The 24,560-nt window shown below is 38.1% G+C and overlaps 1 protein-coding gene across 1 annotated transcript in view; it reads right to left on the bottom strand.

Moving 5' to 3' along the window:
- Positions 1-24,560, bottom strand: part of ME2 (malic enzyme 2) — a 95,205-nt gene that overhangs the window by 30,505 nt on the left and 40,140 nt on the right. The window contains exons 3-11 of the mRNA XM_004461403.4: positions 15,327-15,460; positions 11,520-11,669; positions 9,147-9,222; positions 7,933-8,094; positions 7,528-7,631; positions 4,385-4,494; positions 4,190-4,287; positions 3,729-3,842; positions 480-594 (exon numbers count right to left, since the gene is read on the bottom strand). Of these exons, the coding sequence (XP_004461460.2) occupies positions 480-594; positions 3,729-3,842; positions 4,190-4,287; positions 4,385-4,494; positions 7,528-7,631; positions 7,933-8,094; positions 9,147-9,222; positions 11,520-11,669; positions 15,327-15,460 (1,063 nt within the window). The remainder of the gene's footprint in view (positions 1-479; positions 595-3,728; positions 3,843-4,189; positions 4,288-4,384; positions 4,495-7,527; positions 7,632-7,932; positions 8,095-9,146; positions 9,223-11,519; positions 11,670-15,326; positions 15,461-24,560) is intronic.

The following is a 24,560-nucleotide window of genomic DNA, read 5'->3' as shown; positions in this document are numbered from 1 at the left end:
CACAAGGTTCCAGGTTCACTCCCTAGTACAAACAGGTGAAAAAACAACTCTCACTGGGGAGCGGATACAGCTCGGTGGCTGAGCGCCTGCTTCCCATGTACGAGGTCCAGGGTTCAATCCCCAGTACCTCCTAGAAAGCAAACAAACAAACGAACAAAACAACGAAAGTTGCCCATGAACATCTTTGACTCTGCATAGGACTTTCCTGCTACAGTCTGTCAAATGACCTTAGTCTTCAGAGGTTTTGAACCGCTTAGTCATACCAACTCTACAAGCAACGCATGATCAACTGCATAACATTTAACACTTAAAACTGAACTTTAATGCACTGTAACCAAAAAGCTATCACAGAAAATATGATATACGCTGAACACTAGATAAAATGCATCAATTCATTTTAAGTAATCCTAAATGTGGTAATTATGACTGGTAACATACCGTTAAGTAAATGGCAATTACTTATCAACAACTTTACTCACCTATTATAGCAGAAGGCTTAAGTACATTTACTGCATCTTCAAAAGTATCAGGTATGGTCCCTGGGGCTGAGTGAGCAAATGGTTCCTGATGACATTCTATTTTAGATTTCCTTCCCTGAATTTTTAGATAAAGCAATATTTTTTAGTAAATGCTTGAGGATTAAATGAAAAGACATTGTTATGAGTCACACATTGTTTCTACAATAATCTTTTTCATTTTTCATTTACTTTTTTCTTCAACTCCTCTTCCAGTTCTATCCTCACAGTGTCCATAAATCAAAATATAAAATATAAATCAAATCTAATTATACCTGGAAACTTCAGTCCCTTTCAAAAACTCATTTACTGTGAATCTGAAATCCTCCTAAATCCTATATGACACAAAGACCTACAATACCTTGTCTGAGCTAGATGTGTTTTGGAATTCAGAATTTTTCACATTTTAGAAATGTAATATGGTACTATATAAAATACTACAAATACCCCTCAGTAGGCACCCTACAACTGAACAAAACTCATGAATAACATACCAAGTACAAAAGGTTAAACCTCCCTTTAGTTCATGTGAGGTTTTTTTTTTACCAGAAAAGTTCAGGTCAGACAGATTTATTACCAAATGAATTAAAAAAAAAAATCCTTGGGACTTTAGAGCTTCCAGATTTTAGAAATGCAGCTAGAGACTGAGGCCTTATACTACTAAGAGTTTAGCAATAAGGGGCACAGGGAATCCTGGTTCAAGGTGGCTAGATGAGGAAACACACTTTCCTCCCCCAAAGATCAGGTCAAAAACAATAAAAAATACTTAGTAGAGCCAAGAAAGACACCACAAAAAGAATTTAACCATGAAGAATTTAACTAAGATTGAAAGCAGTAAAAAATACACTAATGGGAGTGGATGTGGCTCAAGCAGTTGGATGCCCGCCTCCTACATGGGAGGGCCCCGTTTCAGTTCCTGGTGCCTCCTGAATAAGACGAGCAGACGCCGCAGCCAGTCGGGAGTAGATGTGGCTCAGGCTGTTGGGCACTTGCCTCTCACGTGAGAGGTCTCAGGTTTGGTTCCCGGTGCCTCCTAGAGAAGACGAGCAGACACAGCAAGCAGACAAGGAGGGAACCATCTTGCGGGGAGGGGGGATTATAAATAAATAAATAAATAAATAAATAAATCTTAAAAATAAAAAAACACCGAAGGCAAAAACCAGCCAAGCTGACAAACCGGTATGTTCGTACTGGCAAAAGAAAAGACCTCTTCCCAAAAGTAAATTTTCCCCATCAGAACTCTAGAATAACTCCTCAGATAAGAAATAGCAAGGTCTGGGAAAAGCATATCATCAGTTGCCTGGGAAGTTAAAGGAGTGAAAAACAGCCTCAACAAATCCATTTTCTCAGAATAGCGGTTTCTTTGCTTGAATCTCAATGTGGGGGTTCAACAAGAAACTCTCAGTCTCAGAAAGGAGGGCAGTGTTCAGGGCTACCAGGAAAGATTGGAAGCCAAAACCCACAGGTAAAGCTCCTTGCATGCTCTAAGTGAAATACATGCTCTGAGCCTGCAGATGAACAGGAGTGCTCACTTTTGCTAAGGAAATACACTGCAGCTTTTAATACTATATATTCATTCTAGACCTGACCTAAACATATGATTAAAAAAATCACAAACCATTTGATGAGAGCCAATGTTACAAAAAGAAATACCAAACTGCATACCAGTAAAAAATATGTCCTCTCATCCTCCCTTGTAAAAGTGTGATGTTTTATAATCCTTAAGTCTAACACACTAGGCAAATAGTAGTTAAGGCCCTTTGGGAGGCAGTGCAGTGTAATGGTTAAAAGACAGGTGACCTGGTTTGAATCCTGTCTCTACCACCTGTAAGTTGGTGAACTGGGAAATCCATCTGACTTTTTCTAGCCTGAATTTCCTCATTTCTGAAACTTCACAGGATTGAAATGATTAAATGAGATAATAAATGTAAAGTTTCATCCTAATGTCTGGTATATTATAAACAATGTATAATTTAAACACCCAAGGTTTTTCATTCACTTTAATTTTTCATTTTATTCTTGCACTAACAAAACACAGGTACTAATTAAGAAGAAAAGATTTCAGAACAAGGTCAAAATATGGTGATACAGCTTGTTTCATAGATGTAAATAAGTAGCTGCTCTATCATTAGATTAGGACACAAATACAACAGCATTATGTATGGGGTAGGTTCAACTATGAAACAATTTACCTATATTTCAATATATTACACATTATAAAATATAAGATACTTCTTAAGCTAATAAAAATGGTTATCAGTGCTAAGGAAGGCAGGCCTAAAGAGTATTAAGTTAACCTGCGAGAGAAGCACTTTACTTGTTATCCTTGAATTGGTTTCAAGTATGTTCCTTTTTCTGGGGATAGAGTCCATAGATTTTATTACATTGTTACATGGGATTATGATCTCCAAAAGGTTAAAGAATTTATGCTCAGATATTAGATGTATTGCTAAAAATTTAATTAGGAAGTTCTGTGTTCCCATTAAAAACCCAGTTTTACAAGGGGCAAATATAATCTTATTTGTACAATGGCTATTTGATCTCTTAAGAGTCAGAGAACAAAGCAAGAGCGAATAAGGTTGGTGCCAACAAGATATAATGATTCAAATATGAAGCAAGAGTCTTTTTAATTAAAAAGACCCAAGTTTGATACAGGAGCATTTTTGTTGAGAAAATATAGGAAGGTCCCCAATTGGTACAATTTGGATAGTACAGTGAGATATAAGATTTTAAGAAAGAATTTTTTTTAAAGGATTTATTTATTTCTCTGCCCTCCCCCTCCCCCAAGTTATCTGCTCTCTGTGTCCATTCGCTGTGTGTTCTTCTGTGACCGCTTCCACCGGGAATCTGTGTCTTTTTGTTGAGTCATCTTGTTGTGTCAGCTCTCCGTGTGGGCGGCACCATTCTTGGGCAGGCTGCACTTTCTTTCGCGCTGGGTGGCTCTCCTTATAGGGTGCACTCCTTGTACGTGGAGCTCCCCTACCGGGGGACACCCCTGCATGGCATGGCACTCCTTGCGTGCATCAGCACTGTGCATGGGCCAGCTCCACACAAGGAGGCCTGGGGTTTGAACCGTGGACCTCCCATGTGGTAGGCGGATGCCCTATCCATTGGGCCAAGTCCACTTCCCAGAAAGAATGTTTTAAAATTCCAACTCAAAATATCATTATAATGACAACATAATTTTGCTTCTCCAAATTTTAAAGACCTTACCTTAACTAATAAGCCAAACTTGTCAAACATCCAGATTTTCTTTTGTGCCTCTTCTTCTGAAACACCATTTTCCATCATAGCCATAACTATAAGATTTGCAATTCCAAGAGCAGCCTAGCCAGCAAAATATAAATTTGGAATATAAAGACTAGAGTATATTATAATGCCTAAATTATTTTATATATTAAGATTATATATTATGAATTGAACTTTTACGTACTATAAAATACTTAGCTTATTCTTCCCATAGAAATCACCCAAAAGCTGATTCTTTGTGATATTATTCTCTTTCAACATTTTTAAAATCACCTACTTTACAAGACAGGCCCTGAATTCATACTCTGTACCTCAACAACATTACTGACTTGTTACAGTCTTTTATAAAATGTCAACATTCTACCCCATTTTCCAATTCTACAGAGTGCCGTTTTTAAATTCTAAAAAACAAAACAAAAATTTACCTCTCCTGCTCCAAGAAATAAGATTTTGTGTTCTGAGATTGGTTTATTAATAACTTTTTGTACTGCAAGAAGACCTGCTAGTGCAACTGAGGCTGTCCCTAAAAGAAAAACAGAGCTTTATAAAAATGAAAAATGGGCACATTAAAAGCATTTCAAAGTAGAAATTGAAAGCTGTAAGTTTTATTTTTGCTTTACCTTGAATATCATCATTGAAGATACAATATTTTTCTCGATATTTTCTCAAGAACCTGAAGGCATTATGATTTCCAAAGTCTTCAAACTGAATAAGTGTGTTCTGGCCATATCTAAAGAGAGTAAAATCCAGAATGGTTGTGTTGAAAATACCACTATTTAAACAGCTTTCCTGTTTAATAATCCTATGATAATACTAAAAAATAATCTATTATGTTAGTTCAATTAAGGCCATATGACAATTTTCAGATCCTATGGACAACTAGGTCCAAAATGTAGATATCTAATAATCATTCAAAAAATGTTTCTGAGGTGCTTAAAACAAATATAGCACCATAAAGAGGACTACGAAATATCGATTTTTGTAAACTATGTCCAAGTCCTCAGCACATATAAGTGCCAATTAACTTCCTAAAAGGGAAAAGACTCTGTATCTAAATCTTTAAAAAGTACATATTTGATATGTATATCCTCATTACATTACCACTTCAACAACAACAGAGAAAAAATATATTAAATAAGTGGTTGAAAATAACTGCTTTATGAGTTCACTGGCATTCAGAAAAAGACGACATCCATCATCTTGGTGAGCTGGGATAGTAAGGAAGACATGAAAGGGAGAAGGGGCTTTTTTTGGACCCTTGAAAGAACAAAAAGAAAACAGGTGGGAAAAAAAACAAGGCATATTTTGATAAACTTGGATTTTCAACAGTCTTGCTATATATTTCAGGGTTTAATTTAAAGGATAAAGGATAAGCTGGTTAAAGTAGGGTAGGCCCAGGTAAGGGAGAATCTCAGATGCCAAACTAGGGAATGGAGACCACCCTGTGTCCTATGTAGAATCACTGAGGGCTTCAGAGGAGAATTCATGTAAGAATCCCTTTAGGAAGGATAAACTGCAAGTGATGTGAGCACATATTGGTGTGGGTAGAGGGGACACATACAGGACAAACAAGTGGGAGACTACTATGACAAGAAGATGAGATCTGAAGCAGAAGCTACTGGAAGCAAAAGGGACACCATGAGACGTGAGAATAAACAAACAGAACTTGATGAGGAGGACCAACTGGCAAGTGAGGGAGAAGCTGTTAAAGAGGTAAGCAACCTAGGCAGAAAGCTTTTTTCCTCAAGCTCTCAGGGCCCTAAGGTGAGGCAAACTGGGAATAGGGACATGTGTGTCTCTTTGCTTGTGCAGGGAGATGTTTGAATATGTGCACAGGCAAGTTGTCTGCGGCTGTGTTTATAAGCTTCTGGGGCCAAGAGGTGGGCATACACGTCTGACGAGATGAATAAGAAACTTTAAAGTATGTATTTGCACTGGTTGTTATCAGTGAAGATTCTTTCATCTCTCTAGGGTTTCCCCCTCCCTGAAAATTGGATTTTATGTTTAATATTTACTGTTACTATTTCCTTTATTTAATTAAAATTTTCTAACAATGTAAAAAAAAAATCTAAGCCACCTGGATGACTAAGAAGATACTATTTTGTTGTTCAAAGTAGTGCAGTGAGGGGGAGAAAGGGAAATGGTAATTTCTAGAAAGATGAAAAGTTCAGTTTTAGATGTTAACTTTGACTCCAAAAAAATTAATTTTTGAGTATCTTCTATGTGCCAGTAGTTTGAGTGATAGGCCAGAGCCATATCACAAAGGTAAGGAGTTTGGACTTGCTCCTAGGGCAACTGGAAACCACTAGGATTTCAAGCAAAAGGATGACATAACAAATTGCATATTTTAAAAAGATAATCTGGTGGTAAGATGGGGATTAGCTGGAGACAAAAGAAACTGCAGGAAGCGGTTAGAAAGATACAGAAGAAAGTTAAGTTTCTACAGTAAGGCTTTGGTGATGGAAAAGTTGAGGTATATTTCTGAGGCACTCCTATGATAATACTAATTACCTGAGGATTGACTGGCAGCGTGGGGGTTTGATGGAGAAAGAGGACGAGTCAAAGATAACACCCAGATTAAAGGTTTACATTTGGGTGAACATTACTGCCACTAACAGAGGCTGGGATTATAGAAGACAAATTTAGAAAGAGAAGTTTCATTTTAGATGTGAATAACAACAGAAGATCCAGTTGGAAGATTCCGGTTGTTAGAAATGTAGTCTTCAGAAAAGGATGGGGGAAGCGGATGTGGCTCAAGTGATAGAGCTTTCTCCCACCATATGGGAGGACCTAGGTTCGATCCCTGGGGCCTCCTGGTGAAAAAGAAGAGAAAGTGTGCCTGCACAGGCAAGCCAGTGCTCGCCCAAGTGCCTGCGGGGTCAGCCATTGCCCACATAAGTGCCCACGTGTGTGCCCACGCGGTGAGCCAGCACCCCGCGAAGCGAGTCACACAGCAAGAAGATGACACATCAAAAGAGAGACAAGGGGTGAGTCAAAGGCGAAGCACAGCAGAAACCAGGAACTGAGGTGGTGCAATTGACAGGGAACCTCTCTCTGCACCAGAGGTCTCCAGGATCAAATCTTGGTGAATCCTAGAGGAGAGAAAATGAGAAGAGAAGACAACACAGACAGCAAAAACAGCAGATGGGAGGAAGGGAAGGGGGGAAAATAAAGAAATAAATCTTAAAAAAAAAAAGGGTGGGAATGACAGTGGTGGGTTTTCGTGGGTTTAGGAGTCATGTGTCTAAAGGTCAAAGAGAAGAGGACTTGAAGAGAAGAGAACTATAGTCATCTACATTTAATAAAAGAGAAAGAAACCAGTGAAGATGACAAAAGAAAGAGAAAGGTAAGAGAAACACCAAATTAGGAAAGTCAGGGGAAGACAAGAGTTAAAGATGTGGGAGTGGAAAACCTTTATATATGTTACAGAGGTAGAGAGGGATAAGGACAAAAACGTGAATTTAAACTATGCGAGCTCCACTAGAGTTCCCATGGAATGACAGAAGTGAGCCTGAGTGCCAAGGGCTGAAAGGACGACTGGGTGAAGAGGGCATGATAGGAGCAAGTGACTGCAGATGCCCTTCGAGATCTCTAATAATTAAGAAGAGCCCACAGGGCAGGCAGGCAAGATAGAGCTAAAGATCTCAAAACTTTAATTTCCCTCAGCTTATCTTCATAGGATATAAAGGAAAACAAAACTGGTTTTGTTTTGCTTTTTTTTTTTTAAGATGCTTTCCTATGCTTAATCTTAAAAAAAAAATACCTGTCAGTAATAGCTTTCATAAACTCATCGATCAGATCATCATAACGTTGTGAGCGATCTCTTTTCTGATACAAGCCCATGTAAAATGGATCCTTTAAGAGTACCTAGAAAATAAAATCATTTTATTATATAACCAGTTCAACATATTATATAAAACAAAAATTTCAAAATAAAAATATTACTAGTATTTTAACCTTATTCTTCTTCTTCAGCAAAGGGTGGGAGTAGTGTTTGACTAGGCTTAACTTACTATTATTTATACAAAATTAAAAGTGGAGTTTAAGAAAAAGACTAACACCTAATCACAAAATTTCTCCTTCTTATATTATCATCTTCAAAATAGGAATATAATAAAAAAATTTTAATATGGGAAGAGGGTCAAAGGGAGAAAATAATTTTACTCACTGGATTATCAGTTCCCACATCAATACACACTGGCAGGCATTTATCAGGCCGTATTCCTGCACAAGCTGTATACAAACAAAGTTTTCCTACTGGAATTCCCATTCCATAGACACCCAGATCTCCAAGGCCCAGAATTCTCTCTCCGTCAGTCACCACAACAGCCTTAATTACAAAAAAATACAAATTAAATGTTGTCCAAAAAGAGGACCAAAAGAAAATTATTTTTAAAAAGGCTGATTCTCTTCATACATTTTTACTCTTTTAAAAATACAAGTTTCTTGCCTAACTTCCAAAGTAAAGCAAACAACCATACTTAAAATTCTTGAACTTTTGCCTATTAAGAGACATCCAAAAGAGATCTCCCTCTGACTCTGATTTAGGAAAAGAACACTTCTGACTGGAGGACCAACTTAAATATCTTCAGAAATATTTAATATGGGAGAGGTGAACGAATTTCTGGCAAAGAGATGAGCATAAGGGAAAAGTAAGAGTTTAGAAATAAGTACCACCCTATTCCGACACATATAGCCTATGCCTAACAAGAAAAACCTTAGCAGCCATGAAAGAGAAAAAGATCTAGAATAAAAAACATATACCTACCTATGAAGTTTTAGGATGATACTGTGAGTTTCAATTATCTGACCTGATATTTTTCTAGATTAGAACTAAATTATTCATCATTGATTTTGGTAAGGAAAACACATGTAATAAAAGCAAGTAAGATCACTGCCTGTAATAAACACAAAAGGCTACCGAAAGACTTAAAATAAAAGTTATTTTATTTTACGAAATGTTGTCAGATTGGTCAAGGTTTACGGTTGGCAAGAATCTAAATCTAAGATTTAGAAGAAAAAATGCATCATCAATCCTTTCCCCACCCACCAGAATAAACTTTTTATGGCATTTTATTGTATCTTCTCTACCTAGAAAAATATTTGTTGACACAAATACAGAAAAGGCAGGGGAGACCAGTGATACGGAGAGTGAGCGGGCTCACCTTGTATAGCTCCAATTTCCTTCTCAGAGTCAAACTCTATACCAGTAACCCATTTTATAACATTACTGTTATGATACCTAAGATTCATATTACTAACTTTGCATGTATGCAAATATAAAATAAATCAGAGCAACAATGAAAAACTCTTCTTGAAATTCAGAAGTAACTTACAAAGAAAAAGAACACACTGTGAAAAGAAGGGTTGTGCTAATAGTACCTTAACATCATTTTCTGGCCAGTTATCCACAATTGATCTAATATGGCCTCTGTCTGAGATTGAAATAAACAATCCCCTGCAACAGAACAAAAACACCTTTGCATTTCACAACAGTCTTTTGTTTGCTTCTAAATTTTTGTTTGTAATTGGAATATCTAGTTATTTTAATAAAACATCAAAACAGCATAATTTCTAAGCAGATTTAACTGTCATACTGGTTTATTTTCAAAACATTTTCAACTTTTCAACCTGTAATTACATTGCTCATATAGTAGCTGCAAGAAAGGTTATTGTTTAATGAGTGACCATTTTACATAAGAAGAATGTATCCATATCTCCTGTTCAAATAAACTCAATACACCTCCAATAAAAAACAATGAGGATAAATTATCAGTATAGGAGAACATAATAAAGCTAATAAGGAAAACTACTGCTAAAACTTACTGAAACTGGAACTTTGAAATTTGAAGGAGGAGCAAGGGAGGTATGAAAATTACAGTAACTTCACATAAAAGATGACACACTTGAAAAGTTAGGAAAAAGTGAAAAAAAATTTAAAACACATAATTAAAACATGCTAAAATACACACACACAAAATGGAAACATGGGTTTGAGAAAATAGGTCAGGCAGAGATGAGGGCCGACAGGTCCCCAGTGTCCTCAAACCGATGCTTTATCAACTTTCTCATTGGTGTCTTGACTTTGGCACCACTATCCTGGTGTAAATTATCAATTTAGTTTAGCAGTTTCTCAACCATGGCTGCATATTAGAATCACCTAGTAATCTCTTTAAACATGCCAGTTGCACAGGGTCCCATCCCCAGAGATTCTGATTTAATCGGCTGGAGTTCAGATCAAACAACCAACCAAGATTTACTGCCCCCACTGGATACCATAGACAAGCCACTTGGCCACGTGAAATCAATGCCCCCTTGGCAGGCTCTATTTGGGAATATATGAAAAGCTATTTCCCCAATATAAGATAATTATAAACATTTATAAACTCCCTAATCATGATTCTTCTACTTCTTGTATTTGAACCTATAATGTGCAATTTACTTGTTAAGCATGTCCAGAGACTTAAAGCCTTTGGACTGCTCCTATGCGGTGGAGCCCTGACGTCCAGCAGATACGTGGCCAACTCCCACGCTCCAGCTCTTAGGGCTTGCCCTGGACGACTAACGAGATGCTGCTGCCAGCATCGTGTCAGTTCTCGGCCTCCGGAGCACCTAAGAATTACCCAAGGAGCTTGTATGAAAACACCAACATCTGGGCCCAGCTCCACAGTAACTGAATCCGCATCTCTGAGGGCGGGGCCCAGTCACCAGTATTTTTTAAAAGTTCCCTCCCTTCTTTAATCCAGGCTGAGAATCACTATTCTTAGTACAAAGAAAACTTTAAAGGAGCTGAACTTTAGTTACCTCATAAAAATGTTTTAGAAACATTAGCTGATGGCAGTGTGTAGGACAGAACGAACAGCTTTTCTAGGGACTACCTGAGGCTGCTCATTGAAATCCAGACCCCCTGATCTTTCTCTACTTTATTAGCATCTTGGGGATGGGAAGGAGAGGGGAGTTGGCAGGGATCTGCATGTTTAATAAGTCCCACAGGTGTTTCTTATGCACATTAAAGTTTGAGAGTCACTAGAGTAGACGAGGGGAGATAGAAGGTAACTGCTATCACACCTTGTTTGGATTTCTACATTATTATGTCACCTGGGCATAGGAAAGATAGGAGAAAGATTGAAGAAAACGATAGTAGGCTAGAGGAACAACACAAGATCATGCAAATGGTACAGAAATGGCATTTATAGAATAATAATTTTACAAAAACCACCACATCAGTATCCTCATCTGATGGTCTCAACAGCTCTGATAGACACTGCTAGCCCTATTTTACAGATGTGAAAACAGTTTCAGAGGAGTTAAGTGACTCATTCAAGGAATTCAATGATTCATTCCAACACTTTTTCCACTTAAAATATCTGGAGGTGCTAGAACTATTTGAAATTAAAATTCACTAAAGTTCATAAAAAAGGAGAAGAACATGTAACAAAGCTGACAAGAAAAATGAAAGAACAAATTCCTTAATTTGGCAGATTGCTAACAACTTGATAATGATAATTCTGGAGATTCTGGCACCAGAATTGAAACTACCTTTCAACCACAATAATTTAAAGAACAGAAATGAATGATGCTACTGCTACTAAAATGAACGTGATGCATTTTATTATCCCCTTCTATCCAAACTAAGCTTTTATGAGGTGAGAAATATAGTCAGTGTAAGACAGAAAATGGAAATACAATAGGTATCATGGAGTGATCCCCCATGTGATAATCATTTGCAAATACATTTTTAAAAATAAGCCTTACTTAGGTCTTCTAAAGATGTGTCCATACTGGCTGCAGGCAACACCAACTGTTGGTGTATACACAATTGGCATTAGATTTTCGATATCATCTTGCAGTATCCTATAAAACAACTTCTCGTTCCTTTCCTGAATTCCCATTATATAGATATATCTGAAAGTAAGCACAGAATGTCAAAGTCAGCCTGCATTACTAAGTTTTGGCTTTTGAAAGTTAAAGTTCTAAAAATAGAGTCCCCACCCCAAAGGAAAACAAAATGCTAAATAATCATTATTTAACCCAGGACTAAAAAATAAACAAAAATGAAAATGTACTTAAATGGTAGCTAATGATGATTATTATGATGAAGAACATAAGAGAAATAACAGCTAACATTTATTAATTTAACATTTATTATCTTAAGCCCTTACTATCACCTAGGATTTAAGCAAGGAACTAGAAATGCAAAGACAAATAAGACTCCCTCCCTCCCCCCGCCTTAAGGAATTAAAATTGTAGTAGGAGACTGACCTGTAAATAAGGAAGCAGCAAAAAGTGGCATTCATTCAAATGCTTACTAAACATTAACTATGTACCAGGCACTCTTCTGAACTCCAGGGATGTGACCCCTGCCCTCATGGAATTTATAATCCAGTAGAGATATAGGCATTATGAGGTCTATATAGAGCACAGAAGTAGCACAAAAGATGGAATGGTCAACTGATGTAGATAAATCAAGAACTATTTTCTAAAAGTAAAATGTAAAGAACTGGAAAATATTGACCTGAAAAATCAGTTACTACCTTGAATGAAATATGTCTAGAAGAAAAATCATCATCCCTTCCCTAAATTTGTCTATCTTCCTTTCATCATTTGACCAAATGGGAAACCCAGAGTCCATTTTTTTTTTTTTTGAGATACTGGGGATAACCCGGGACCTCTTACGTGGGAAGCCGACGCTCAGCCACTGAGCCACACTGGCTTCCCTGAGTTGTTTCTTCGTTTGTTTTGCTTGTGTTTGTTTTTGTTTTTTCAGGTGGCACTGGGAAACAAACCCAGGACCTCCCATATGAGAGGCAGGCACTCAACCGCTTGAGCCACATCTGCTCCCCTAGAGTTCATTCTTGATTTCTTCCTTTCCCACCCTCCCTACCTCAATCTAATTAATCACCAAGCCCTTACAGATTCCACCTCCTCAACAGCTTTCTAACATTCCTTTCCATCCTCATCCAGTTCAAGTTACTATCAATTCTCACTTGCACTGAAGAGTCTTCTAACCAGTCTTTTTCTTTTCATTTAACATTTAAAAAAAAATAACTTCAACCTCACAGGACAATTGCAAAAATAACAAACACTACATAAAAAACCAAGATTTACCAATTTTTAACATTTTGCCACATTTGTTACGTCATTCCATCTACCTACTTGCCTGTCTACCTATGTGTTTGTATCTTCTAAACATCTGAAAGTAGGTGACATACATCATGCTCCTTGAACACTTAAATTCTTCCACATATATGTCCAAAGAACAAGGATATTCACTTACGTAACCACATTAAGTAGCTATCATGTTAAAAAAATTTAACATTGATATAAGCATACAGCCTATATTCTAACATTTAAAAATGTCTTCGGGTATTTTCTCCTCTATTATTAGGTCAAGTTCAGGATTACATATTGCATTTAATTATTATTGTCTCTTTAGTCTCTTTCTCTTTTTAAAACTTTTTATTTTTAAATAATTTCAAACTTACAGGACAATTGCAAAAATAATACTGACCCTATACAGAGAACTCTATTGTACCTCCTCCACCAGAAACCCAGATCCATGAATTCTAACATTTTGTCACCTCTGCCCTTTCGTCCCTCCTGAAAATTTGAGAATGGGCTGCACACATCATACTCCTTGAATACATAATACTTCCAAGTACGTTTCCTATAGACAGGAATATGTATTTACATAATCACCTTAAATCTAACTACTCTCTTATACACAGTTTTACTCCCTTGTACCAATCAATTTTTCTATTAAAAACTTAATTCTGATCCTTTCTGTTCTCCTTAAATGGCACCCAAATATCAGTAAAATAAGGTCTAATTTCCTAAAATAGTACCAAAAAAAAAAAAAAAAAAAGACTTCTGCCTACTCTCCTCCAAACTAACCTTATCTCAGTTCCTCAAATGCACCACAACTCTCATCTTGGAGCTGGCAGGCCCTCCTAATTCTACCAGGCATGCAGCTCACGTGGCATGTTGCCAGGGGGCTCTTTTCTGCCTGCCAGCCTGCCTCCCTCACCAGACCTGTTTTCTGGTCCCATAATATCTAACTCCTTTTGTAATTTTCACTCTACTTCTTGACATTCTATCTTTCCCCTGGCCTAGATGATACCACGAGTAAGGGTCTATCACCTTATACACTTCTGAATTTCTGGAACTAGCAAAGTACCAGGCATATACAACTGCTGTGCAAGTACATGGTAAATAAATGAGAAGTGATTTCATTTAGTGGAGGGGAATCCTATTTTCTATCTACCAAGGGCAGAAACAGTTCCAATAGGTAAAAAATTAAAGGGAAGCAGATTTCTCCTTGGTCTAAGAAAGAAAACTATTAGAACGGAATGGTTGGCTTTGTGAAGGAGACAACAGAAACATTAAGGAAAGCAGAGGTAACCTATCAGGCATATACTGGAGGGAAAGTGCAATTCTTGGGCCTCCTTAACGTTATCCTTTCCCCTTCATTTCCCTGTGTCGTTCTGCTCAGTGTCTCATATAGATCTTGTTGCCTCATATAGATCTTGTTGCCTCAACCTAGCATTGCTGGCTTAGAAATGGCTTAGAAATCTTGAATGCCGTTATTCCACTCTCTGATCACAATTCTCTACCATTCTGGCTAGGTATGCAATGCCCTCACTTCCTAATTCTTTGAGATGTCTGGCTCCGTAATCACTTCATTTTCTTCCAGTCTGTTAGCTCCACCCTGACTCCTTATCTTTCCCTACTCTGGATCCCAGGATCCAGATCTCTTGCTCTGAACAAATCTCTCCTTACCATTATCTTTTAGGAACCCCTACATATCTTATCACTACATGACACTGCAGTGTCTTCTTTTCCATCAGACAGTGTACTCCTGAAGGTAAAGGCTCTGGGTCCATTAGTTTCAGTTTCATAGTTCCAAACCTTAGAACGATGCCTAGCACATAACAGCCCTGAATGAATTAGTATAAACACCTTTGCCAGCCAAGTCCCAAACCTGAGTCAATGATCTATTTCACCTTTTCTGTGGAAAAATAACACTGCTGTGCAGAATGGCATCAATACAAACTAGATCACATCACTAGGCCTTCAGGACCTATCCTTATCCCTTTACCTGGTCCTTGTTCAGCTTCATTTCACGGTTAAATGTCTATCCCAAGCATTTCTCTTTCTCAACAATTCTGTTCAACCTCAGCCCTTCCAAATTTTAGGTACAATCATCACATTCTACTTCGTAAAGAAAATCAAGGTCATCAGGCATGATGTTTCCATAACCTCTGCCCATCTGCCTCTGCTCTTTGCTTTTGTTCAAGGTCAGCCTCTTCACTTCTGCTGACCCTATACAGAGATTTTAAGCATAAAAAACTGATCCCTGCTGCATTTTACAATAGTGAATAAAAGAGAAGTATTCACTAAAGTGAAGAAATACAAACTTCATAAAAATAAGTTAACCGACAAGACCAAAAACTTTATAGTAAGATTATATACTTCTCAATCCACAATAACCATAACACTCCCAGTTTTGTTTTGTTTTTATCAGAAGATCAATAAAAGACTAAACATCTAGTCAACCCTTACTTTTCCAAAGGGTCATTCATCTTTTTCAAGTTTCTATGGAATCTCAGGGCTTGAATATCTTGTGTTTCTATTTTGGGAGGTAGAAGTCCTTGAAGGCCAAGCATTTGTCGTTCCTGTAACGTAAATGCCATTCCCTAAAGAAAAAAAATATAATAATTAAGAAGTATTATTTACTGGGTAACAATGATACTGTCCTTTAAAATGCAATATAAATGCAAATTTTAAAAATTGAAGGGAATAATTTTGCTGAGGTTGTAAAAAATTCATAAGATTAATAATATCCAGCATTGTTAATGGCATGATAAAAGAGGCACTCTCATATTCTGTTCCTGGGAGTATACACTGGTTTAGGCCTCTTGGAAGACAATTTTAAAATATCCTTAAAAGGTTTTTTTTGGGAAAGATTTATTTATTGAGTGATTGATTCCCCCCCCCCCTCGCCCCTCCTGGTTGTCTGTTCTCTGTGTCTATTTTCTGCGTCGTCTTCTTTGTCTGCTTCTGTTGTTGTCAGCGGCACGGGAATCTGTGTTTCTTTTTGTTGCGTCATCTTGTTGTGTCAGCTCTCTGTGTGGGCGGCGCCATTCTTAGGCAGGCTGCACTTTCTTTCACGTTGGGCGGCTCTCCTTATGGGGCACGCTTCTTGCGCGTGGGTTCCCCTACGCAGGGGACACCCCTGCGTGGCACGGCACTCCTTGGGCGCATCAGCACTGCTCATGGGCCAGCTCCATACAGGTCAAGGAGGCCTGGGGTTTGAACTGTGGACCTCCCATGTGATAGACGGAGGCCCTAAACACTGGACCACATCCGCTTCCACCTTAAAAGTTTTTTTTTTTTTTTTTTTTTTTTTAAAGATTTATTTATTTATTTAATTTCCCCCTCTCCCCTGGTTGTCTGTTCTTGGTGTCTATTTGCTGCATCTTGTTTCTTTGTCTGCTTTTGTTTCTTTGTCCGCTTCTGTTGTCGTCAGCGGCACAGGAAGTGTGGGTGGCGCCATTCCTGGGCAGGCTGCACTTTCTTTTCACGCTGGGCGGCTTTCCTCACGGGCGCACTCCTTGCGCGTGGGGGCTCCCCCACGCGGCGGACACCCTTGCGTGGCACGGCACTCCTTGCGCGCATCAGCACTGCACATGGCCAGCTCCACACGGGTCAAGGAGGCCCGGGGTTTGAACCGCGGACCTCCCATATGGTAGACGGACGCCCTAACCACTGGGCCAAAGTCCGTTTTCCCTTAAAAGTTTTTAATGCCCTTACTCTTCAATCAAACAGTTCTTCCTCTGCATAACCATTCTAGAGAAAAAGTCACACATAAAGTAAAGGAGCATATACATGTTACAATTCAACAACAAAAGGACATATAAGCCAACTGAAAAATGGGCAAAGGACTTGAATAGACATTTTTCCAAAAAAGATATATAAATGGCCAATAAGCACATGAAAAGATGCTCAACATTATTGGTCATCAGAGAAATGCAAATCAAAACCACAATGAAATACTTCATACCCACTAGAATGGCTACTAAAAAAAACAAAAACAAAAGGAAATAAATGTTGGCAAGGATGTGAAAAAATTGGAATCTTTATACATTGTTGGTGGCATCATAAAATGAAGCAGCCACTGTCAAAATCAGTATGACAACTCATCAGAATGTTGCATATAGAACTACTTCTATGACCTGGTAATCCTACTTTTTGGCATATACCCAAAAGAATGAAAGCAGGGACTCTAACATATATTTGCACACCAATGTTCATAGCAGTAGGATTCATAATAGCTGAAAGGTAGAAGCAACCCAAGTGTCCATCAATAGATGAATGGATAAACAGAATGTGGTATGTACATACATTAGGCAGCCTTAAAAAATAAAGGATTGATACATGCTACTACATGGATGAACCTTGACCCATGTTTTCTGAAATAAGTCAGACACCAAAAGGCAAATATTGTATGATGTCCCTTATATGAAATACCTAGAATAAGTAAATTCTTAGAGGCAAATAAGATTACCGGTTACCAGGAGCTAGGGAGTAAAGTGTGGAGGTGGGTGGAAAAGGAGAGTTATTTTTTAATGGGTACAGAGTTTCTGTTTGAGGTGATGAAAATGTTGGGATAACTGATGTTGGTGATAGTAGCAGAATATTTTCAATGTAATTAATGTCACCTAATTGTACATTTGAAAATAGTTAAAATGGAAACTATTAAACAAAAATTTTTTATAAGATTTTATTTATTCCCACCCCCCACACACACACCTCATTGTCTGTGCTTGCTGTCTGCTGAGTTTGTTTGTTGTGTGCTCATCTTTTTAGGAGGCACCAGGAATGAAACTCAGGACCTCCAATGTGGGAAGGAGGCACCCAATCATTTGAGGCACCTCTGCTCCCCACTTGTTGTGTCTCTCATTGTGTTTCCTCGTTGTGTCTCTTCATTGTATCACCTCATTGCATCAGCTCACCATGCCAGACTGTGCATCAGCTCACTGTCTTGTTCACCTTTTTTAGTAGGCACTGGGAACTGAACTTGGGACTTCCCGTAGGCACCCAACTGCTTGAGCCAAATCCACTTCCCAAAATGTTTTTTTTAAAAGGCATACAAAGATTAGCTACTGCATTATTTCTAGTTCTTTTGGCTATTACAACTAAATAAAAGCCTATCTGTTATGGAATAGTTAAGGACCCTATGTTACATATATACCATGGAATACCATACAACAGTTAACAAAGAACCTGGTCGATATATCTATATGTAACATAGGAGAAAGAGCTTCAAGACATGCTAAAGAAAGGGGGAAATAAAAGCAAGCTGCAAATCAAAACACCCCCACTATTAACCTATTTATGTTTAGAAACCCCACACTACACTACATACTGTAAACACATACATGCATACATTATTAATGAAATCAACAAGAATCAGTTTGATAGAATATAAATCAAACTGATGACAGAGGGTCTCCTTCTAGAAAAGAGTTCGGTTGGCTAGGGGACAGAAAGAAATAATACTAAAGAAAGAGTTAATCTACATCAGAAGCATCTTTTTTCATTTCTAGTATTGAAAATTGTAGCGTAAGGACTTCTGAAAATCTCATCTAAAAAAGCAAAAAGAATGCTAGCAAAAACTATCAGAATTAACTTTTTCAGACCTCTAGAAATTAACCAAAGAATGCAGCAATCAGGACATATTTTCATGAAAAATGGCTGAATTTTGGTAAGAACAGTGAGCTTTGTAGCATTTTAACTTGTCTTATTCTCAATGCACCATCCACTCTACAGTAGCCTTGAAAACAATCAGAGGCAATTGCTTAACAGTGCAGCTGCCTAAGGTAGTTAACAATTGAGGCAACCAATAAGCTAATCAAAAAGCTTTTTTAAAAAGCTGGGGAATGAGATGTGCATAGAAGGTTCTACAAAGCTTCAACATATTCCAATTTAGAAGGCCACCTGAATAAGGAAGGCTGTGCACATATCCAGAGAAGACCTGAGAAGGCTCTAAGTTCTCACTTCTGGCTAACCCTGAAGCTCTGCACTAGCAAGAAGTGAAGATTAATGAGGAGTGGTAAACTGCCTGCTTGAGTGTTGAAGTTGTGTCCCACTTGCACACAGAGCCCTTCAGCAATTAGTGGTTCTAGGCATTTAAGGAAACAACTGCTTTATCATTGGCTGGCCGCTAAGCTAATTGAGCAGAGACCTCAGTGGCCACACGCAACGAATACAGACATTATAGAATTAGTTCAGAAACATCACCTAATAATAGCAGCAACAACAACACACCCTGGAAAGGAAGAAGAATCTGATGTCCAGAGCTGCCACATTATATTGCTAAAAATGTCCAGTTCTCAACCAAAAATTATGAGACATATAAAGAAACAAAGTCTGGCCCATATACAGTAAAAAAATGGCAGTTAAAAAATGGGCTTACTAAACAATGAATTTAAAAGAGCTATTTAAAATACAGTCAAAGAATTAAAGGATACCATGCCTGAAGAACTAAAGGAAAGTATGAGAAAAAGGTCTCACCTAAAGTAGAATATAAATAAAGAGGTAGAAATTATATGTAAAGAAGGAACCAATAGAAATTCTGGAATTGGAAAGTACAATAACTAAAATGAACACTTAAAAGGGACTCAACAGCAGATATGAGTTGGGAAAAGGATGAGTGAATTTAAAGATAGGTCAAGTGATATTATCCAGTCTGAGAAACAGAAAGGAAAAAGAATGAAAAAACAAAAACAGAGCCTCAAAGACGTATGAGACACTATGAAAAGTATGAACATATGCATAATGGAAGTCCCAAGAAGATAGGACACAGAAAAAAAGACAGACAGTCTGAAGAAATAATGCCTGGAAATGTCCCTATTTTGATGAAAAACATTAGTCCATACACACGAAAAGCTTGATGAATTCCAAGCAGAAGAAACATAGAGAGATCTACACCAAGATACATAACAATAAAACTATAGAAAGACGAAGAGATACTCTTGACTGCAACAAAAGAGAAATGATTCATCACATAGAAGGGATCCTTACTATGATTAAGTGCTCCTATCTCATCAGAACCCACAGAGGCCAGAGGAAGGGAGATGACATATTCTAAGTACTGAAAGAAAAAGTGCTAATTAAGAATTTCTATTTCCATCAAAATTATCCCTCAAAAATGAAGGAGAGGGAAGCAGACTTGGCCCAGTGGTTAGGGCATCCGTCTACCACATGGGAGGTCCGCGGTTCAAACCCCGGGCCTCCTTGACCCGTGTGGAGCTGGCCCACGCGCAGTGCTGATGCGCGCAAGGAGTGCCGTGCCACGCAGGGGTGTACCCGCATAGGGAGCCCCACACACAAGGAGTGCGCCCTGTAAAGAGAGCCACCCAGCGTGAAAGAAAGTTCAGCCTGCCCAGGAATGGCGCCGCACACATGGAGAGCTGACACAACAAGATGACGCAACAAAAAAAAAAGAAACACAGATTCCCATGCCACTGACAACAACAGAAGTGGACAAAGAAGAAAATGCAGCAAATAGACACAGAGAACAGACAACTGGGGTGGGAGGGAAGGGGAGGGAAATAAAATAAATAAATCTTAAAAAAAAAAAAAAAAAGAGAAATTAAGACATTCCCAAATAAACAAAAACAGAATTTATTGCCAATAGACCTGCCCTATAATAAAGGAACACTAGACAGTAACTTGAATCCAGATGAAGAAATAAAGAGTGCCAGTAAAGGTAACTACAGATGTAAATATAAAAGAAAACACAAATTTTGTTTGTATCTTTTTTCTCCTATCAGATTGAAAAGACAACTGCATAAAGCAATACATATACATCTGTGTTGAGGGGCAAACAATGTATAAAGATGTAATTTGAATGACTAACAGCATAAAAGAGGAGGGATAAAGTCATCTATAAAGGAACAGTTCTTACATATAATTGAAATTAAGTTGGCATTAATCTGAACTAGACTGTCATAAATTAAGATAGAATTAATTTTAATTCCCAGGGCAACCACTAAGAACATCACTGAAAAATAGCAAAAGGAAGGACAAGGGAATTAAAATAGTACTCTAGAAAATACTTAACACAAAACAAGGAAGCAATGGAGGAATAACGAAAGAAAAAAGACATAGAAAACAAGTGGCAAAATGGCATGACATGATTCCTGAACCTTATCAGTAATTAGGTTAAATGTAAATGAATTATACTCTCCAATTAAAAGGCAGAGATTGGCAGAATGGATTTAAAAAACATGATCAAACCATATGCTATCTACAAGAGATACACTTTTGATCCCAAGTCACAAATAAGATGAAAGTAAAAAATGAAAAAAAAAACTTTGTAAGTAGTAACTGAGAGAGTTGAAGTGGTTATAATAATAACAGATAAAACAGACTGTAAGACAAAAATTGTTACTAGGGACAGAAGAATTTATAATAATAAAAGGGTAAGTACATCAAGAAATACAATTATAAAGATATACATACCTGACAATAGAACACCAAAGTATATGAAGCAAAAACTGACAAAATTGAAGGGAAAAATGGATATTTCAACAATATTAGTTGGAGACTTCAATCTCACTCTCAATAATGGATAGAACAACTAGACAGAAGTTCAACAAGGGAAGTGAAGACTTGAACACCACTATAAATGAAATAGACCTAACAGACATCTACAGAAAACTCTACCCACCAATGGTAGAATACACATTCTTCTCAGGTACACATGGAACATTCTCCAGAACAGACTATACGTTAAGTCATAAGATAAGTCTTGATAAGTCATTCCAAGCATGTTCTCCAATCACAATACAATGGGATTAGAAATCAGTAACAGAAGGAAATTTGGAAAATGCACAAATATGTTGGAAATAAAACATACATAAATAAAGATTTAGTACTTGAGACTTCTCTCAAATTTATTTCTCCAACTTGATTCTCTCTTAAAACTTACAGGATGCAGTGAAACCAGTATATAGAAGGATATTTATAGCTGTAAACACTGATATTAAAAAAAGTAAAAAAATAAATAAATAAATAAAATTGATCACCTAACCTTCTACCTTAATAAACTATGGAGAAAAAAGCAAACTAAACCTAAAGCAAAGAGAAAGAATGAAATAATAAAGATTAAGTGGAAATAAATGAAGCAAAGGAAAGAAAAACAATAGAAAAATAAATAAACAAAACCAAACACTGGTTCTTTGCAAAGATCAACAAAATTGAAAAGACTTTCGCTAGACTAACCAAGAAAAAAAAAAAAGACATAAGACTAAAATTATTAAATCCTTTGTGTTTCATGGTTCTCTTGTTAAGATTTTACATAAGGGGGAGCAGATATAGATCAAGCAATTGGGAGCTTGCCTCCAACATGAGAGGTCCTGAGTTCAGTTCCTGGTGCCTCCCAAAGAAGACAAACAGATGCAATGAGCAGATGCAACCAGCAGGGAGCAGCTGTGGCTCAAGCAGTTGGGCTCCCGCCTCCCACATGGGAGTTTCCCAGGTTAAGTTCTCAGAGCCTCCTGAAGAAGAGGAATGGACAACAAGAAGACAATAAGCAGACACAGAGAGAAGACAACAAGCAAACATGCGAGGGAGCCATCTCGGGGAGGGTGGAATAACAATAAAAATAAAAAGATTTTATGTAAGCCTGGGAAATAAAAGGGGATAAAACCAAAAACCAAAACTGTCAACTCTCACTTTTTTCCATCTCTAGTAGAAGGTTAAAGTGAAAAAGCTAAAATTTACATTTAAAGGAACTATGCAGCTTATTTAAAAGTGCTTTTCCAGAGCAGATGTGGCTCAAGCAGTTGCGCGTCTGCCTCCCACCTGGGAGGTCCCAGGTTCGGTTCCCAGTACCTTCTAAAGAAAAACAGACAGTGAGGTGACAGTTGGACAATGAGCAAAAAACAACAATAAACAGACAAGGAGTAAAACAAAAACAAAAAACAACAAGCAAAAAAAAAAAAACCAACGAGCAGAAAATGAGCAAAAACAAACAGGGAGCAGCGGATGTGGCTCAAGCAGTTAGGTGCCCCCTCTCCCACATGGGAGGTCCTGGGTTTGGTTCCCTGTGCTTCCTAATGAAAAAGAAAAAAGAAAAAAAAAAGGGCAACGAGGAAAAACGAGCACTCAGCAAGGAAAAACACAAGAGATTTGTGATAATTACAATGCTTTATTTACAATGCAGGCTAGAAGATAAAATGATTATCAAAGAAATAACTTCATGTAATTGTTATTTAGATTAATAGAAGATCAAATTCTTGAATTTGCTAGCCAGATGTTAGTAAAAGTAGTCCACGAAGACATTAGCTTTAAAAGAATGTATTGATTAGTTCTCATAATAAACAATCTTCCTCTAACCTACACTTCTACTTTCTCCATTTCCCTATGTCACTTCCTCCCTCCAGAAGTCTGTCTTTTCTCCCATCAAGGCTTGCATAAGCAGTGACTTCCTAAATTACAATAGCAGAAGTTTAACTCATTCATCTAGTCTGAAAAGATCCTCTGAGTTATTTTCCTTTAGAAATATGTTGCTTCTCCAAATAAGTCAATATTGATAAAAATGCCTAGACTTCTCTCCTCTTCTTCCCCTCCCCCCAGGTGTCTGCTCTCTGTGTCCATTCGCTGTGTGTTCTTCTGTGTCTGCTTATATTCTTGCCAGCAGCACCAGGAATGTGTGTCTCTTTTTGTTGCATCATCTTGTTGCATCAGCTCTCCGTGTGTGAGGCCCCACTCCTGGGCAGGCTGCACTTTTTTCGCGGGGCAGCTCTCTTTACAGGGCACACTCCTTATGCATGGGACACCCCTGCATGGCACAGCACTCCTTGCACGCATCAGCACTGCACGTGGGCCAGCTCCACACGGGTCAAGGAAGCCCAGGGTTTGAACCGCAGACCTGCCATGTGGTAGGCAGATGTCCTATCCATTGGGCCAAGACTGCTTCCCCCTGGGTTACTTCTGATTATGGGTGGGGGAGACATAGGTGGAAAAGTGAACCTGATCTTGAAGATCTTATTTGTCTGCCAAGAAACTTTATTTTTTTAAAGATTTATTTATTTATTACTCTCTCCTCCGCCCCACCCCCCAGTTGTCTGCCCTCTGTGTCCATTTGCTATGTATTCTTCTGTGTCTGCTTGTATTCTCGTTAGTGGCACTGGGAATCTGTGTCTTATTTTTTTGCATCATCTTGCTGCGTCAGTTCTCTGTGTGTACGGCACCACTCCTGTGGGGCCAGCCCTGCCAGCCACATGGTGCGGCTCTCCTTATGGGGCGCACACCTTGCACATGGGGCTCCCCTACATGGGGGACACACCCGCGTGGCATGGCACTCCTTGAGTGCATCAGCACTGTGCGTGGGCCAGCTCATCACACAGGTCAGGAGGCCCTGGGTTTGAACCTTGGAGCTCCCATGTGATAGGCGGATGCTCTATCCATTGAGCCAAATCCACTTCCCTAAACTAGGCTCTTGAAGGTAAGCATGCTGAGGGGGAAAAGGTCCCTTTTATTCCTTTCCCACCCAAGTGCAATTAGACTATCTATCATGGTTTAGTAAGAAATTACCACATACTTATTTTTAAAGCCAATAACATGACTATTGAATAATGGTTTATATAAAAACTGGAAACAGTATTCATCAATAAGGCCATGACTAACAAAATTATAAAACGTATCTTAAGGGAACAACTCCTCACACTTTCATAGTGTCTTACAGTATATAAAGTAGCTTTATGGCTTTATGGTTTGTTTTTT

This window comes from Dasypus novemcinctus, chromosome 16 (genome assembly GCF_030445035.2).
Source record: "Dasypus novemcinctus isolate mDasNov1 chromosome 16, mDasNov1.1.hap2, whole genome shotgun sequence".
Taxonomy (NCBI): Eukaryota; Metazoa; Chordata; class Mammalia; order Cingulata; family Dasypodidae; genus Dasypus; species Dasypus novemcinctus.
Note: the sequence above shows the minus strand (reverse complement) of the source record. Positions and strands in the feature narration are given on the sequence as shown.